This window comes from Drosophila obscura, unplaced genomic scaffold (assembly GCF_018151105.1).
Source record: "Drosophila obscura isolate BZ-5 IFL unplaced genomic scaffold, ASM1815110v1 contig_208, whole genome shotgun sequence".
Lineage (NCBI taxonomy): Eukaryota > Metazoa > Arthropoda > Insecta > Diptera > Drosophilidae > Drosophila > Drosophila obscura.
The window spans coordinates 376,386-394,358 of NW_024542799.1; the positions used below are offsets into that span (position 1 = coordinate 376,386).

General features: G+C 47.8%; 2 protein-coding genes across 2 annotated transcripts; one reads left to right on the top strand and one right to left on the bottom strand.

Annotated features, from left to right (window-relative positions):
- The first annotated feature begins 666 nt into the window (after nt 1-666).
- LOC111081325 (laminin subunit gamma-1) lies at nt 667-10,654 on the top strand. Its single transcript, XM_022377354.2, has 10 exons — nt 667-755; nt 3,595-4,013; nt 4,224-4,351; nt 4,422-4,549; nt 4,621-5,235; nt 5,730-6,141; nt 6,220-8,808; nt 8,874-9,210; nt 9,296-9,596; nt 9,668-10,654. Exons 2-10 carry the CDS (start codon nt 3,816-3,818, stop codon nt 9,877-9,879), a joined length of 4,920 nt encoding a protein of 1,639 aa, XP_022233046.2. The 5' UTR covers nt 667-755; nt 3,595-3,815; the 3' UTR covers nt 9,880-10,654.
- On the bottom strand, nt 10,548-12,357 carry LOC111081326 (odorant receptor 67b). The gene is given in 10 exon segments (XM_022377355.2): nt 10,548-10,644; nt 10,707-10,964; nt 11,022-11,127; nt 11,190-11,358; nt 11,428-11,532; nt 11,591-11,645; nt 11,647-11,783; nt 11,851-11,989; nt 12,047-12,146; nt 12,221-12,357. Coding segments are annotated over 10 exon segments (1,263 nt in total). The 3' UTR covers nt 10,548-10,587.
- Nucleotides 12,358-17,973: the final 5,616 nt, after the last annotated feature.

The following is a 17,973-nucleotide window of genomic DNA, read 5'->3' on the forward strand; positions in this document are numbered from 1 at the left end:
GAGGTGACACTTTGCCTTCGCCTACAAAAGTATAGTCAGACCTGCACAAATGTTTAAAGAAACGCTCCCAAATTTAAAAGTTCTGATTAGCTATTAATAAATATTTGTTCCCTAATTATTGCAGCATATAAAAATGTATTCAACTGATTAGTTTGAATTTCATTTGGAGCTCAGCTCAGCTCAGCCCGAAAGGAATTCTAATTTCTTGAATGAAACCGAAAGTGCGGCGAGGTTTGTCGTACATTAAACCCTCTTATCAGCTGCCCGAGCGATAACCTGCTAACTCCAAAAAGTACAAACTAGGCAAAAAGTAGAGCAGCGAGCATCGACACAGCACAGCACAGCCACACAGCTTCCTACAGCTATTACGGAACCTATTCAGAGATAACTCTGATAAGACACTGCTCCCACTGCTCGAATATTTACCAGATTTAATGGGAATTATTTTTGGGTATGCTGCAGAGCAATTAAAGTGCGAGTACTTCGACACTGAAGCTGAATCCAACTCTTCTGGGGAGCCGAGCCACACAAGTCCAGCCAGATCTGTGCCCTCTGCCGCTCTGAGCAAACTCACCCACACACAAACACATGCAAAAGAGAGAGCCAGTCGCTCGCTCCGCTCCGCACAGAGTTTCACTCGACTGAGAGTTAGTTGCGTTGGCCGTTGGAGAAGCAGCGATCGGATCGCTCGATCGTCGCATTCCTCGAAAATCCGTCGAGCGTTGCGGTTGTTGCCTGTCTCTCCTGAGCGACGAGTAAGTGTGCTGCTGTTCGGTGATCTCTCCTCGGGTGTGCTCTGTGCTCTGTGCTGTGTGCTGTGTGTGTGTGGAGCCCACACTCCCATTGTGTAGTTGTGGCTGTGGTTGTGTGTGCTGCAGTGTCGTGTGTAGCGGAGGAGTCTCAAGTTTTCTTTGGGTCACTTTATGTATTGTCGTTTTGGGGCACAAGGCAACAAAAAGAAAACCTCCAGATAAAAAAATATATCTTGTATGTTGTGTATGTTGTGTGTGTGTGTCTGACAAAGTGTTTACTCGAAAGGTTCTTGCCTTCAATGTGCTGATATAATTACAATACACGAACTACAATGTGTGGCAGGGGAAAACGGGCAGCAGCAACATAATACGGACGACAACAGTCAGCAGAAAAGTTGAAAAAGGCAGAAAAAGTCCGAACCAAAAAATATATGCAGAAAAAAAAAGTGTGCACACTTCCATTGAAATGTGAATGAAAGAAACAGAAACCCCAAATGGAAATAAACCCCTGCAACAGATTGTCCTATTAATAATATTTTGGAAATATTTTGGAGTTCTGCATCTGAATCTGAGTCCCCCCCAGCAGCAGCAGCAGCAGCAGCAGCAGCATGGCATGTGTTGTGGACTACCTAAAACACCGAAACCGAAAACTGAGAAACGGAAAATGTATCTACCACAAAAATAGGCCGATAAATAAACGAAAATAAAACGCCAGGGCAGACCAGGCTGGGCCAGGCCAGTTGCTGCTGCGCTCTGTGCATCGCTGTGCATCTGTGAGATACGAAACGCGGTTCGGAGTTTGTTAAAAGTATCTTTGAGTGCGTTCGGTAGTGCCTTCTTTTTGAGTGATTTCTGTTTTCTGTTTTTCCCTCTTCTCTACCTGCCGAGTACAGCTCTGTGTGTGTGTCTCTGCGTGTGTGTGTGTGTGTGTGTGTGTAGTGAAGCAGTGGATAAAAACAAACGCTGCAATAAAGATACAAGCGAAAAGGTGCAAACAAAAAGGCAGTTTCAAACGCCGCAGAACACAGCGCAGGGGAGGCCAGGCCAGGGCAGGGCAGGGCAGCGATTCAGACCACGCTCCCTGCAGCCATCGTATATGGAGTCTCTGATGGGTTAGCTTGTAGCGTAGCCCCAAATTCTTATCGCAAAAGGAACTCGTGTTCGTGTTCATAGGCCGCGTATCGGCGCTTGGGCCGCTTGGGCCGCTCCCCGCTCAACAAATGAAATCTGAATGGAGCGGATGTGTTCATTCGGTCTACATATGTACATGCTACATACAGATCTGATCGTACATATTATATTGTGTGCACATACTCGTAATACAATCAGTGTGTGGTGTGTGTTGGCCTCAGCTGAACTCGCCGCCCCTCCGACCGTCCGACCGTCCGCCCATTCGCCCATCCGCCTATCCGCCTGCAAAGGGTTCAGGCTGAAATCGGAGACCAGCCTGACAACAACAGACCCAAGACCCAAGCCCAGAAAAGATTTCACTGTGCTCTCAATTTGGACACGAAGCGGAGCCGTTCTTGTGTGACGTGACCCGCGTGACGTTGCTGATAAGCCACAAAAACATAATACACACATTTCGACTATTTATAATCGTACAAGAAAGTACAAAAAAAAAAACGAATCTAGAACTGTGTTAAAAAAAAAAGGAAAGAAAAAAAAATATTTAAAAAAAGGATTAAGAATGTTTTTTGTGCAAACAATCAAGAAACGAAAATGCAACAAACCGCTGCAGTGGAAATAATATTGGGACAGTCTGCATCCTAGTTTTGGTTAACGAATAAAGCTGATCCCAGCAATTGGAATAGAACGCGACACGAAAGGGAGCGAGCGGCGGAGCGTGAGGGCAAAAGTTCCAGGAATATAATTTAGGAAATTTCAGTTATTATAGAAGGAAGCTCTTCCTCTTCGAGGGCGGCATCAGCTTGCAACGGGGGTGCAAGCCCGCGAGAACTGGAAATTTCTTGTTCATCTTTGCTTTCCTCTCTGTCATCTTACTTGTGGGTTTGGCTCCGCGCTGCCAGAGGATGTTGAGAAAGAGGTGATATCATCGCCAGCTGCCGTACTTGCGGCAAATATTTGCTAATTAGTGTCTCAGCCCAACCGTCTAACCGAATTCATACATAAAGATAAGCTAATGCAGCGGGGGATCTAAGCAGCTCGGCTTAAATGAATCTAGCCTTGGGCGGGGTTTAAGACTGCATCCACAGCGGACTGCAGCAAACATTTGAGCAAGGAAGTCCATTATTAAATGGCACACTGTCACGGGGGACAGGGAGGGGCACACAGTCAGTCCGAATGGAGTGAATGAAATCATCGGATATAATTACATATTTCAAGTTTCCGAATAGCGCAAATAGTGTTTGGAGGGGGAACTGTGGGCACATTCTACGAGGAAGCAAACATACGGCACAGAATTTTTGTTCGGCGGAGCTCATTTCATTTCCAGCCTCGTTCCTATCTTTGAGTTTATTTATGTCTCCCCGCCCCACCCCACACCACCCCGTGCTCTTTCTGTTTGCGGCTGGCAGTTGTTTGAAATTTTCATTTGCAGTTTTTGCTTTTTGCTTTTTTGTTTTTTTGTTTTTGCTTTTGCTTACCCAAGAAATGTACTACTGGAACAGACCGGCCAGACAGACGCGTCTCACGCAAAAGTTTATTTTTCAAGCCATTTGCCTTTGCCCCAACGAATTAATTAAAAAAAAAAAAGAGCAGCCCCGTCATTTGGTCTTCCTCTGTGCGTCTACCACAATATGTGGCACACATGTTTCCATATTACTTAGACGATATTTGACTATAGTTGACTCATTTGGAATCATTTGAATGCATTTTCCAGCACATGACGGAAGTGGCTCATCCACCAACCAGCAAGCAGTAATAGGAGCAAAGACGAGATCCAGTTATGAATTGAGCCGTGGAAGGACAACGAACCCACCCAGAAAAACGCAAACTCGAAATAGTTTTAGCCCAAGTTATACCGTCACCCAACCACCCACCACCTAGTTATAGACTCCAAGCCAAAGGGCTAGGCCAAACCCCAACGAAAAAAAACCCACCATGAAGCGCAGCAGGTGGAGCCTATGTGGCTCCTCCTACACGGCGCGCTTGCTGCTGGCTGCCGGCGTTCTACTCTCCTGCTGTACCCCAGACGCATGGGGCGCCCAGCGCACGCCCATTAACTCTGCCGGACACGAACTGCGCGCCACCACATTTATGCCGGCACTGGAGTGCTACGATCCCTATGGCAGACCGCAGGTAAGTGGCGGAATGCAGAGAACAGAAGAAATTTGTTTGTCCACAAACCAATTGAAATAAATTAGAATATGGCTCGAATTTTGGGGGGGGTTTCAATTCAAATGAAAGCTGCAAACTAATTGAGCAATTAAGTGGGAAAGAATGTTCATTGAGTCTGAGTCTGAGTCATTCATTCATCTCATCCCATCCCATTCATTCTCCTTTTTGTAGAAATGCCTGCCCGAGTTCATCAATGCCGCCTACCAGCTGCAATTCGAATCCACCAACACCTGCGGCGAGCAGAGCGACACACACTTCTGCATACAGAATCCGAATCACAAGAATTGCGAATTTTGCAGGTGAGTTCAGTAGACTAAAGCCCCAGCCGAACCAAACACCATTCATGGCCGTTGTTACTGTCCCTTGCAGATACGAAGATCACAATCCCTCATTTCTGACGGACTTGCACGATCCACAGAATCCATCGTGGTGGCAATCGGAGACCATGTTCGAGGGTATACAGCATCCCAACTATGTGAATCTGACGCTCCACCTACGTGAGTTGATTGCCGCCCCGCAGTAGCCGCAGACAATACAATGCTGGGCATGTTGCCTCAATTATTTCCAGGAAAATCCTATGACATCACCTATGTGCGCATTCTGTTCCGCTCTCCACGGCCCGAGTCCTTCACCATCTACAAGCGTACGTCGGAGACGGGCGCCTGGATACCCTACCAGTACTACAGTGCCACGTGTCGCGACACGTACTTCCTGCCGGACTCGCGGGCCATACGCAAGGGCGAGGGCGAGGCCCATGCACTCTGCACCAGCGAGTACAGTGACATCTCACCGCTGCGCGACGGCGAGATTGCCTTCTCCACGCTCGAGGGTCGTCCCAGTGGCATCAACTTTGAGCGCAGCCTGGAGCTGCAGGACTGGGTCACGGCCACCGACATTCGGATCACGCTCGATCGGCTCAACACCTTCGGCGACGAGTTGTTCGGCGATCCGCAGGTGCTCAAGTCCTACTTCTATGCCATCAGTGACATTGCCGTGGGCGCCAGATGCAAGTGCAACGGACACGCCAGCAAGTGCGTGGCCAGCACGGGCTTGCATGGCGAGCGGACGCTGGTCTGCGAGTGTCGCCACAACACCGATGGACCCGACTGCGACCGCTGTCTGCCGCTGTACAATGACGTCAAATGGAAGAGGGCCACCTCAACGGATGTCAACGAGTGCAAAGGTACGATGGCAACTACACTGGGAATAATTGGTGGCAGAATTGGGAACGAAATACAAGTAGCAATAGGAGACACATTTTCCTCAGTGTATAGGGGGGGGAAAACAGCGAGCAAACAGGTTGCCACAGTGGCTCCAACTTCACTTTTAGAGGGGAACTTCGACTTGCAACAGCAGCAGCAGCAGCCCAGTGTCGCTCGCAGCTAGGCTTTCTATATAAGGACAAAACTACTTTTCCGTTAGCCGCAAACTCCCATCAGCCATCTATCCGATCCATCAACTGAATTCAGTCATGTTGCTGCTTTGCTGGTCTGCGGTTCTCCTCCACTTGCTGGTCCACTCTGGCGAAGCCCTGGCCTGGTCCCGTGACTTTAGCCTGCAGACGAATCTGATTGGGACAGGGCCAGCCGATTGGTATCTGATCAACTGTAGGCAGTGGGAGTGGCGGGAGACAATCGAAAGAGCGTCCCTTCTGATGTTTGCTTCCCGTTTCCACAGCCTGCAACTGCAACGGACTGGCGGACAAGTGCTTCTTCGATGCTCATCTCTTCAATCAGACGGGCCATGGCGGCCACTGTCTGGACTGTCGCGAGAATCGGGATGGAGCCAACTGTGAGCGCTGCAAGGAGAACTTCTACATGCGCGAGGATGGCTACTGTGTGAACTGTGGCTGCGACTCGGTCGGCTCCCGTTCGCTGCAGTGCAACAGCCAGGGCAAGTGCCAGTGCAAGCCGGGCGTCACGGGCGACAAGTGCGATCGCTGCGACAACAACTACTACCAGTTCGGACCCCACGGCTGCCAGCCCTGTGGCTGCGATGGTCGCGGCTCCCATGAGAACACACCAGCCTGCGATGCGGAGAGTGGCATCTGTTTCTGCAAGGAGAATGTGGAGGGCAGGCGTTGCAATGAGTAAGATAAACAAAAAAAATAAAATAAAATTAAATTCTTTTTGTCTAATGTTCCACCTCCTTCTGCTCCTCCTACTAGATGCAAGCCTGGCTTCTTCAATCTGGACAAGATCAATCGGTTTGGCTGCACGCCCTGCTTCTGCTACGGCCACACGTCCGAGTGCCAGACGGCACCGGGCTACTCGATCGTCTCCGTCGCCTCCAACTTCAACAAGTTCAAGGAGCGCTGGACGGCCATCGATCTCAATCGACGCGAGGTGGACATCAAGTACAATCAGTACAGCCGCAGCATCGGCACCACCGCCCAGGGCAATGAGTTTGTCTACTTCCAGGCGCCCGATCGCTTTCTGGGGGATCAGCGCGCCTCCTACAACCGCGACCTCAAGTTCAAGCTGCAGCTGGTGGGCCAGGTGGGGCCGAGCACCAGCGCCAACGATGTGATCCTGGAGGGTGCCGGCAGCAGGATCTCGCTGCCCATTTTCGCCCAGAGCAACGGCATACCCGACCAAAGTGTGAAGGAGTACACGTTCCGGCTGCACGAGCACCACGACTACCAGTGGCAGCCGAGTCAGTCGGCCCGCGGCTTCCTCTCCATCCTCTCCAATCTGACGGCCATCAAGATCCGGGCCACCTACTCGGTGCAGGGCGAGGCCATACTCGACGATGTGGAGCTGCATACGGCGCATCGCGGCGCAGCCGGACAGCCGGCCACCTGGATCGAGCAGTGCACCTGCCCCGAGGGCTATCTCGGACAGTTCTGCGAGTCGTGCGCCCCCGGCTACCGGCACAGTCCGGCCCGCGGCGGACCCTTCATGCCGTGCATCCCCTGCGACTGCCACGGGCACGCGGACATCTGCGACTCGGAGACGGGCCGCTGCATCTGCCAGCACAACACCTACGGCGACAACTGTGACCAGTGCGCCAAGGGCTACTACGGCATCGCCCTGGGCGGCACCCCCAACGACTGCAAGCGCTGCCCCTGCCCCAACGATGGCGCCTGTCTGCAGATCAACGGCGACACCGTCATCTGCACGGAGTGTCCCGTCGGCTACTTTGGCTCCCGCTGCGAGCAGTGCAGCGATGGCTTCTTCGGCGACCCAACCGGCCTGCTGGGCGCCGTGCAAACGTGCACGGGCTGCGACTGCAACGGCAACGTGGACCCCAATGCGGTGGGCAACTGCAACCGCACCACGGGCGAGTGCCTCAAGTGCATCCACAGCACGGCCGGGGCGCACTGCGACCAGTGCCTGCCCGGGCACTTTGGCGATCCGCTGTCCCTGCCCCACGGCAAGTGTGACCGCTGCAGCTGCTACGAGGCCGGCACGGAGCAGGACGAGCAGAGCATTTCCCGCTGCGACCAGGTCACCGGCCAGTGCCAGTGCAAGCCCAATGTCATCGGACGCGACTGTGGCGAGTGCCAGCCGGGCTACTTCAACATACGATCCGGGAATGGGTGCGAGAACTGCCTGTGCGATCCGGTGGGCAGCTTCAACGCCACCTGCGACCGGTACTCGGGCCAGTGCCACTGCAAGCCGGGCGTGGTGGGTCTGAGGTGCGACCAGTGCGCCAACTACTTCTACGGCTTCTCCGCGGACGGCTGCAAGCCGTGCGAGTGCGACGAGAGCGGCTCCAAGGGCTTCCAGTGCGACCAGAGCGGACAGTGTCCGTGCAATGACAACGTGGAGGGACGCCGCTGCGACCGGTGCAAGGAGAACAAGTACGATCGCCATCGGGGCTGCATCGACTGTCCGGACTGCTACAACCTGGTGCAGGACGCCGCCAATCTGCATCGCGCCAAGCTGGCGAATCTCAGCGCCACTCTGGACGAGATTGCACGCACCCCGGTGACCAATGACGAGGAGTTCGAGGCGAAGCTGCGCGCCGTGCAGGAGAAGGTGGCCCTGCTGTCGCACGACGCACGCGACAATGTCGGCGAGGGCGGCCAGACCTATGCGGAGGTCATCGACGATCTGCACAAGCGGCTGGACAGCGTGCGGGAGCATCTGCAGAGTGCGGACAAGCTGCAGGAGGATGCCAATGTGGAGATAGACAAGGCACGCAAAAACTACACCATACTGGACGATATCACTGAGAATGCGAAGCGGGAGCTGCAGCAGGCGCTGGATCTGCTCAACGATGAGGGCGCCCAGGCACTGGCCAAGGCCAAGGACAAGTCCGTGGAGTTTGGCCAGCAATCGCAGCAGATATCGGATATATCGCGCGAGGCGCGTGCTCTGGCCGACAAGCTGGAGTCGGAGGCGCAGTTCGATCTGAAGAACGCCAAGGACGCGATGGATGCCGTCGAGAAGGCGCACCTTCTGGCCAAGAATGCCATCGATCTGCAGCAAAAGATCAGTGTGGAGCTGCGCTCCGAAGTGCGCCTCGAACTGGATCAGGTGAAGCAGTCGCTGGGCGCCGTCGCTCAGACCTCCAAGGAGGCGCTGCGCAAGGCCAACGAGGTCTACGACACGGCCCTCACCCTCCTCAACGATGTGAACAGGCAGACACAGCCGGACATTGACATCAACCAGCTGAAACGGGACGCAGTGGCAGCCAACGAACGCGCCGATATGCTCCTCAAGCAGATCAACGAGCTGTCGAACAGCAACGGCGAGGTCTTTGCCGACTTTGATGAGGAACGCACCTTGGCGGAGGTTCTGCTGGAGCGGTAGGTTTACTTTTTGTAACCCCTCATAGTCTTAATAATCCAACTAATCCCTGTCCAACCTACAGAGCTGACAAGCAAAAGGAGGACGACATTGAGCTGCTGGCACGCGCCAAGGCTGCCCACGACAAGGCCACAAAGGCCGTGGAGCAGGGCGACAACACACTGAAGGAGGCGAACAACACCTACAATACGCTGGCCGGTTTCCAGTCGGATGTCCAGCGATCGTCCGAGAGCGCTGCCCAGGCGCTGCAGACAGTGCCAGACATCGAACAGGAGATACAGAATGCCGAGAGTCTGATCGGACAGGCGGGCGAGGCGCTGGACGGCGCCAATAAGAATGCCAACGAGGCCAAGAAGAATGCACAGGAGGCGCAGAATAAATATGCCGAGCAGGCCTCAAAGGTAGGCCTCGATCAGTGATCTCTCCCACCGAAGTTCCAACTAAGTTTTGCTTTTGCCCGTTCCCCATTTCCCGTTGCACCGACAGGATGCAGAGCTGATACGCCGCAAGGCCAACGAGACGAAGGTGGCTGCCAGGTATTTGCGCGACGAGGCCGATCAGTTGAACCATCGCGTTAAGCTGACCGAAATGGACATCTTCAAGCTGGAGGAGAGCTCCACCAAGGACGACAATCTCGTGGATGATGCCAAGCGAAAGGTGGGCCAGGCCAAGGCCGATACACAGGAGGCCCAGAAGCAGATCGAGAAGGCCAATGCCGAGCTGACGGCCATCAAGGATGAGTTGGAGAACCTCAAGGACATCAATACAGCGGATTTGGATAAATTGGGTAGGTTGAGCCGCCTCTTCTTCTGCCTCGAACTCTCATAAATAATTTTGATATTTTATGCACATCAACAGAGAATCGTTTGACTATTGTCGAGGGTGAGATCAATCGCGTGAACCTCACGGGACGCATTGAGAAGTACAGGGAGCAGCGCACTATACAGAAGAATCTGATCGACAAGTACGGCTCCGAGCTGAAGGAGCTGATGAAGGAGGTCGATAATATTGGTCAAATATCCAAGGCACTGCCCAACCAGTGCTTTAGTCGCAATCGTCTGGAGCCCTAGACGTGGAGCGTTCACCCAATAAAAAACTACTTCAGTTTAAGCCTAAGCACGTGAGGAGGAGTCGAGCAAAATCAGATTTATGACTTAGAACGTAGCGCCGCCGTTGAATGAAATTATGTAATTTTAGTGCCTTAGCCGAAATATTTTGTTTAGGTTCCCCGCCCCACCACAAAAAAAAAAAGAGAGATCAACTAACCCGAAAACGTTAAGCTTTAACGCATCATGCCATATATTATATGTAATGCAATCGAATGATGATGCCACACACTGTCGAGAAACAACTGTCAACTGCCAACTGCCAGTTTAAGCCAGCCAATGGACTGTATTATATATTAAAACAAAAAAAAATAAATAAAAGAAAAAAGCACAGAAACAAATACGAATACGAATACGAAAAAAGAAAAAAGAAATTCTTGTAGCTCCAATCAGTTAAATCAATCGCATTTTTCTATATACATATATCTGTATCTCTGCCCTGAAATCTATTCTGTATACATTTACCATACATATACTATCGTATATATATATATATATATATTAACATATTTGTCATTTACGTTTAATGTTTAATGTGCCAATTGCAATTACCAATTACCATGTATCTTTGTGTATAAGTTGCCTAAAGATTTCCCCCCCCCGCCTTCCCAACCCAAAATATATAACTTTTCCAACGTTGTAATTTTGTATAAACCAAAAACAAAACTGCGCTTATTTGCTGTTCATATTCCGCAACAGCAAGAAGAAATTTCCACTCAAGCGAAAGACCTGCAGGAAAATTCCTTAATAAATTCTTTTATATATGTATATTTTAATGCCTGCACATTTACCTGCACTAGAAACTTGTGCGAGAGATTGGTAAAGCCGCCAACGCTCAAGACAAATGTACGTCGCGTGAACAGAAGCATCATTTGAATGAGAAACTTGAAGTCCCTCGATTCATTGTACCAGTCACAGTTGTACCAGTCATCGAAGAGCAGCTCGCTCTGTGTCTCCACTTTCTGTGCACTCACATTGTACAGGCTGATCTCCAGAGTTATCGTCACAAAGTACACCATAATCATGCCCATCCACACCAAGCCCACCTCCTAAGACAAGCATTATTTGATGTACTTTATATATCATTCATATATCGAGTAACCCACCAACACTGTGCTTATCTTGTAGAGCAGCATGCATATGAGTACGCTGCTGACCGAACACTGCACCATAATAATGTATTTGAAGAGATTCTCTATCTGGTTATGATGACTGCAAAGAAATATGAACATGGAAGGATAACGAAAGTTAGCGTAAAAAATCCCCCCACTCACTTGGCAATGCGAGCAAAGAGTCGAACGCAACACTGCAGATACCGCACTCGCAGGTGCTTGGGCACCAACTTATCGGACGTGGAATTCTGCACCAAATAGCGCAGAATCTTAATCAGAGTCGACTCATATCTGGTGAGCACCACAAACAGGCTATTGAAGCCAAAGACAGCTGACAGGGGTACAGTGGGGGAGCCAATTACTGTCAGTTTGGTATTAGCAGCGCATTTTAGTTACATACCAAAAAAGCACCAAAGTGGACCACTTTGCAGCAGAAAGAAACGAATCACGTACGAAGGAAATTCATAGTTTCCCAACTGCACAAAAGGCACAATGGCCGGATAAGCTATACAAAAAAGTGAATGAAATGGTAGCCCTAACCCATGGACCTTTGGCTTACTTACTCAGCGTCATTTCACACGTATCCCGTATAATGTAACAATCAAAAATGTACTGAAAAGTACGGACGCATTGTGTAGTAGAGCACCGGCATTGTGACAATCTTGAAGAAGAACATGACCTGGCGATCGATGATCAGCCAATTGTCGAGCAATATTGTGCTCAGTGATCGGAGCAGTTCCTGTTTTCTTGGCAAATCTATGGACATATTCATAAGTAAGATTTGCCTTTGCTGTTGGCAGATTTCTGTGCATGAAATTTATACCCAAATCGAAGAGACCCAAGGATCTGAGCACCTGTCCTGTCTCCGTTGAATGCACCAGCTGTACCGACGCTTCCAGGCTGTTTTGAAAGTGAAACATCTTGACCACCCCAACGCTGAGTTGAAAGGTGAGCAGCACAGCCTTGAAGAAAATCAGAATTTATCATATCCAATCCAAGTGATTGACCAGCAAGCAAACCTCAACATAGGTCTCAAAGGACACCTGATAGTTGGCCATAATAAATGCCACCAGGCTGTAGATGATGCTCAAATTGACCAGCAAGACAGCAATTCGTGTTCTAGATCATGGATAAACATATGTATGGGGTAATTATCACGAAATGGGGGAGCACGACAATTTTATGGCACTTACAGTCGACAGTGCTTGGAGCTACGCTTCCGCGGCGCTATATTGATACCAAGGGCAAAGGCGCTGAACTCCACCCAGTAAAGACCCTGCTTGGGCAGCTGGTCTATGCGATCCAGTTCCTGATCCAGTAGGTCCTGCATTTCTAAGGATAATTCCCAAACTGATTGAGCCTCAATGCGATGCGTTCACTTTTATGGCATTCGATTCGCAGTCTTTCGGGTTTCGATTAGTTTCAATTAGCCACCAAATTATACGGCTAGCCCGAAACAATTTGCTATGTGTATTGTTATGGTCATTGTGCACAAATAATTATGGACATTGGAGGGGCGTGACCTGATACCATTAAAAATTTAAAACTCATCGAAGGTGCATAGGGTACCCAAAGCCCAAAAAAAGGGGAAATAAATCGACAAATGTTAAGCCTCTAAGGGTCGAAAACTCCCCCACAGTCTATGACTGTAGCAATCCAATAAAAATATTTCCATGTAAAAATCAAGGATAGATTTATAGATTTAAAAATTAATTAGGATTAGGAGCACATTAAATACGTATACGTATTATCTTTGTAAATTGCATTCTGCTTTTATAGTAAAAAAAGGGACTCCAAATTCAAAAAAAAAGAAAAGATATATGTGTAAACTAAGCTAATACCCTGTACGCTTGCGGTCAGTTCCCTAAACCTGAGTGATGTTACGGATGCAGAAATTATTGTTGTTTCCATTGCAAACGGGCCGAGAAATATTGAGGCTGCATTTTTAAAAAGATAATAACTATATAGGATAAATTAGATTTCTCTTTGTGATCGGGAGAGTCCTACCAATGTGGATGGACAGTCTGGATGCCCAAGATTCTGATCCTGAGATATATGTACATATCCCACAAGTTTTGGCTGTGCCAATAAGTAAAATCAGCTTTTTATTCATTTCGATATATGATATATGTATATTTAGGATATACAGACGCCTGGCAAAATAGGGAAAGCTCTGCGCAGCACTCGAAAAAAATTATATACGATACAAATTTGTATACGACATTCTTATCTCAGCCTGAATGTCTGCAATTATTTCTGAATAAAATCCAGTTTCCAAACCATATTTACACAATTCGCAATATGCTTTGCAGTTGCGAAATGTGCAACATTCTTCTTCATCCTTGCAACATTTCACTTTATACATTTTAGCAGTATATTTATGGGGAGTATAATTTCATGTACTTACGATCAAATTGCCTCACGAGTCTTATACAACCGTGTGTTGTTTGTATACAGTCGATTTAGAACATACGATACGTATACGATACGTATACGTTCCCTGCAGTTCCAAAAGTCCTTTCACTCGTGTCTTCGGTGTCCCGCTGCCCCCACTGGTGCTCACTGGTGAACTCCAGTGATTGTATGGCATGTCCGCTTTGTCACTCGTGAAACTTCATATGAGTCACTGAATTTTCTAGTGTCCCGGTGGCTTTACGTATAGCCGGTGATCCCGGCCCCAAGTGTTTCACTGGTGCCCACGAGTGCACCGGTATGCCACGGTGATTTCACTGGGGAAACTCCCAAATGTCCTATTGAAACACTCGTGCATTCGAAACCCATATGAATCACTCGTGTCTCTTTTGAAATGTCCTATATGAAATCACCTGTGGACCCATTAAATTAACGGCACGGATAATCATAAGTGAAGCCCCCAAAAATTTCTTTAAACCTCATTCAAATAAAAGTAAATATATTTATTTTACCATTTTGTTTTTCATGATTTATTATTTAATTATCTGTAGGGCCTTCCTTAACTGACCGTCAGGTTAATAAGCACCAATGCTCCTAAATGATATAAAAAATAAAAATTTAGCCACGGAATGTATATTTTCTAACTAACTTCTGGTTATGTTCAGTTTGTATAAGCATCCATATGAAATTTGATTTTACCTTTGGGCTTTTAAACAATTACTCCTGGCTAATATTTTGTTTTGCTTCAGAAATGTTTTGATCTGTAAATAAATAAGTCAATTTGTACATATATATTTTTAATTAAAGTGTATTCAGTTACATGGGTCCAGCAAAACAAACCTCCAGCGCGCCTGGTTCGGGCCACACCGCTTGAATGATCTAGACTAAACATATTTGTTCCAACCCATGTACAAATTTAATTTAACTAACAACGCGCACTGTAATCACTGAATCCACTACCGACTAAAAACACTGAAAAACCACTTTTAAAGGAATAACATGTAAAAAGCGCTCAACTCAAAAAAAACACAGCCGCTCGCAACAAAAGTTGCACCAAATATCGGTTTTCCCTCATCCCTTTGAGGAGACGAATGCGCGGGTGAGAGTTAGGGTCATGCAGGTAGAGAAAACTAAAAATATGGGAGAGTGAAATCTATGGATATCTGCTTCCTACGAGTCAGCTTCGATCTGCAGCAGTTGAAGCTGGTCAGATTTCATGCTGACATCGACGTCGCTGCCTGTCGACGTCGAGCCCAACAATTTTCCTATGACACTTTCGTGCCGTGACAGCCAGAACTGCAGGGTTTATCCCACGTTGGTGTGTTTTATCCAACCGGTTCGCACACACACACATCCGAGGGTAAGTAAAATGGAGTTGCCACACGTGGCAATAAAGTCCATTGGGCGCGCATATTTATTTCAAATTGTAAAATTGAAACACCTGTTCGCTTCCAACCTGAAATGAATAAGAAAAAAAACTAGGAATTATGTTTGAAATTAACATTTAAAACAAATATCAAGTATTAAAAATATATACATTTATTTGTTTCATTTTTTATTTTATTTTAAAACTTTTTTAGTAAGAAATCTGCAAGCAGTTACTAGAAATATTAAGCTTCTACCTAAATACATTTATGCTTCTGTAAGACAAAATTAAATTATATGTATTAAATAAATTAAATACAATGTTCCAACTTGCTCCTCCATTTCTACTGTTTTTTCTACTGCGGACACTGCCAGACACCTTATAGATAATGTCTCAATTTGCTTAGAATGATTGTGTCCTTTTCCGAAAGGAAACGCCACCAACTAAAAAATAATTGTGTTGTCAACTTATAGATTTGGCATTGTTTGGCCATCACCCATGGCTATCATCAATCAACCCCACGGTATCGCAGACGCACGTTTCTGGCCCAGTACCAGACAGCACACACTCCAACGTACACACATGCCACATGCCACTTATGGGTGACACCCCACCATCATCATCTGCGTGACGGACAACTTCTTGGCTTGGTTGGGTTTGGTTTGGCTTACATTTGGCCGGCGAAAAAGGAACGAAAATAAACCCTCGATCAACTCCAGAGACATGACCAATAAAAAAAGGGTTAGATGTTACTTTAGAACAGGAAGGAAGTGGCAAACTTTTGCCAATAAAAGACTAATTAAAATGCCAAATTGTTGGACACTGCTGTCTGCATCTACATCATATGTACGAGCATAAATACAATTGTAGTTACATGGGTACATACATATATCTACAGCATTAATTCCCATCAGTTTGCGAGGCTTTAGGATTTCTGCTTGTGTTGCTGCTGCTCCACTCTATTGAGTTCTCACTGTGTTTGTGCGTGTATCTATTGACATATTGGAAAAGTGCCATGGCGAGACCCTTTTTGCTTGGGTTTTTTTTTGTTTTCTTTGCCAAAACATTTCCTTTTCCACTTTTTTTTTGGGAGCTTTCTTGTGCTTCTTCTTGTCTGGGCTTTAGGTTCGGTCTGGTCATCGGCCATTTTCACATACATGTACACACATATATGTATGTATATATATTTATGTATATATATATATTTATATACATATACATACTTATATTCGCAACGTGACCATAAGTGCGTCGCCGGACAAGAAGAATATTTTGTGTATTTTGGTCATGTAACAGTGGAAATTGTTTGCATATTGTTTTGGACTGGCCGGCAGGCCCATTGTGATTTGGCATCTCTCTCTCGCAATATGGCCAAAAAAAAAAAAGGAACGTGTGCCAGATTGAATGAGGCAAATGAAGCGATCGTGATGATGACGAAGATGGCAGGCAGGCAGGCAGGCGGGCAGCAAACTTTCGCCTTCCTGTTGCCCTTTTGTTACAGAAATTAAAATAAAATACGATATATGTGTGATGAGACGAGGTGGGGGGTGGCTTAACAGTAACAGGAGAAGGAGCAGGAGGGGAATGCAAATGGACAAGTGAGAGAGCAGGTCACGCACGTGCGCCTGTGGCTATGCAACGAACACTTGCCGCCCACCCTACCCTACCATACCCATGCCCCTCTGTGCTGTGCTGTCCTCTGGACTGCTGCTGTACACTCAAATTAATGGCTGGCAGTGCCATAAGTTATGTAGCTGCATATTGAGCGTCCGAGTGGTGGGCATGGCTTGGCTCTGATTCTGCTTTGTGGCATTTACACCAATTATCACAACATACACCCACACACACACACACACACACACACCGCCAAGGAGGCTGAGTCTGGCCAGAAAGTTATATCATAGCTGAATGGAGAATATATGGCATGGCTAATGGTAAATTTGCACACGCCTGCTTAAGCAAATGCCCGGGGCAGGCATAGCCCCAGGACCGCGGGGCTCTCTCCTCTGCATATGTGGGCGCTGCATAAGCAAACAACTAACTAGATAGATAGACATGCAGACAGACAGATAGATATATAGATAGATAGCTGTGGCTACAGACAGTCCCATGGATAGATAGTGCCATGGGGGGGGCCTTCGATTGCTATTCCCACACTCACACCCACTCTGATGCCGATTGCGGCCTCGAATGCTCTGGGGCACATGGCTACACATTTACATTAAGTGCGACCATAAATCAGTTTCATTCAATTCACTTAAGGACATTTTAGGTGCTAATTTCGAGATGCCCCACTGGGCTTCGATCGCTCTGTGCTGTGCTGTGCTGTGCTCTGCTGTTTGGGTTGTGGATTGTGGCATTCCTGCCTCACATACATATGCACATACATATGTGCCCCACAACAAGTCAATGGGCAGAAGCCGAAGTCAATGACAAGATGGTCAAATAAATATTGTTGGTAATAATGAATGGGTCTCTGATAGATAGCAGGCAGTGGGAAGACCTCTGGAGCCAGATTTCCATCTGTTTGTGGATTCCTTGGGCCCTTGATGGTGCCCTTCCTGGTGCCTTCCGCTGATTGCACTCAAATTGATTATTGAGCAGATATTTGCATTTGATTATTTGTTGCCTTCGATTTCTATGCAAAATTAGACCCTGAAAATAGCTTTCCTCACTGCCTCTCTCTCTCTCTCTCTCATTCTCAGTGTGTGTGTTGGTGACACATTTGATTTGATTATCACAAGGGTCTTCCCTCTATATGGTTACCACAACAGGTGAAGGTGCCCCGGAAATCTTTGATATCGCAGCGCATCATCTATCCCCCGATTGACTTTCGTTTGCTGCTGGTGACGCTCTGATGAAGCTGCTGATGGATATGCAAATGTCTTCATTTCATTGCCATAACACATACAAATCTGGCAGACATCCAGCCCCAGCCCCAGCTCAATCCACCGCCTGCCTCCAGCCGCATTCACTGGTTGCCACCCAACTTCCGGGTCTCTCGTGTTTGCGGTCGCCAAATGCGCGTTGAAAGCTGCTCGAATTCGAGTATGTGTTGAAAACAAGCACAGTGGTGAGGATGCAACAACAACAACAACAACAAAAAGAGACAGAGACAGATAGGTAGACAGACTGACTGAAAGAGAGAGCGGTATTTTGGCTAAAGGA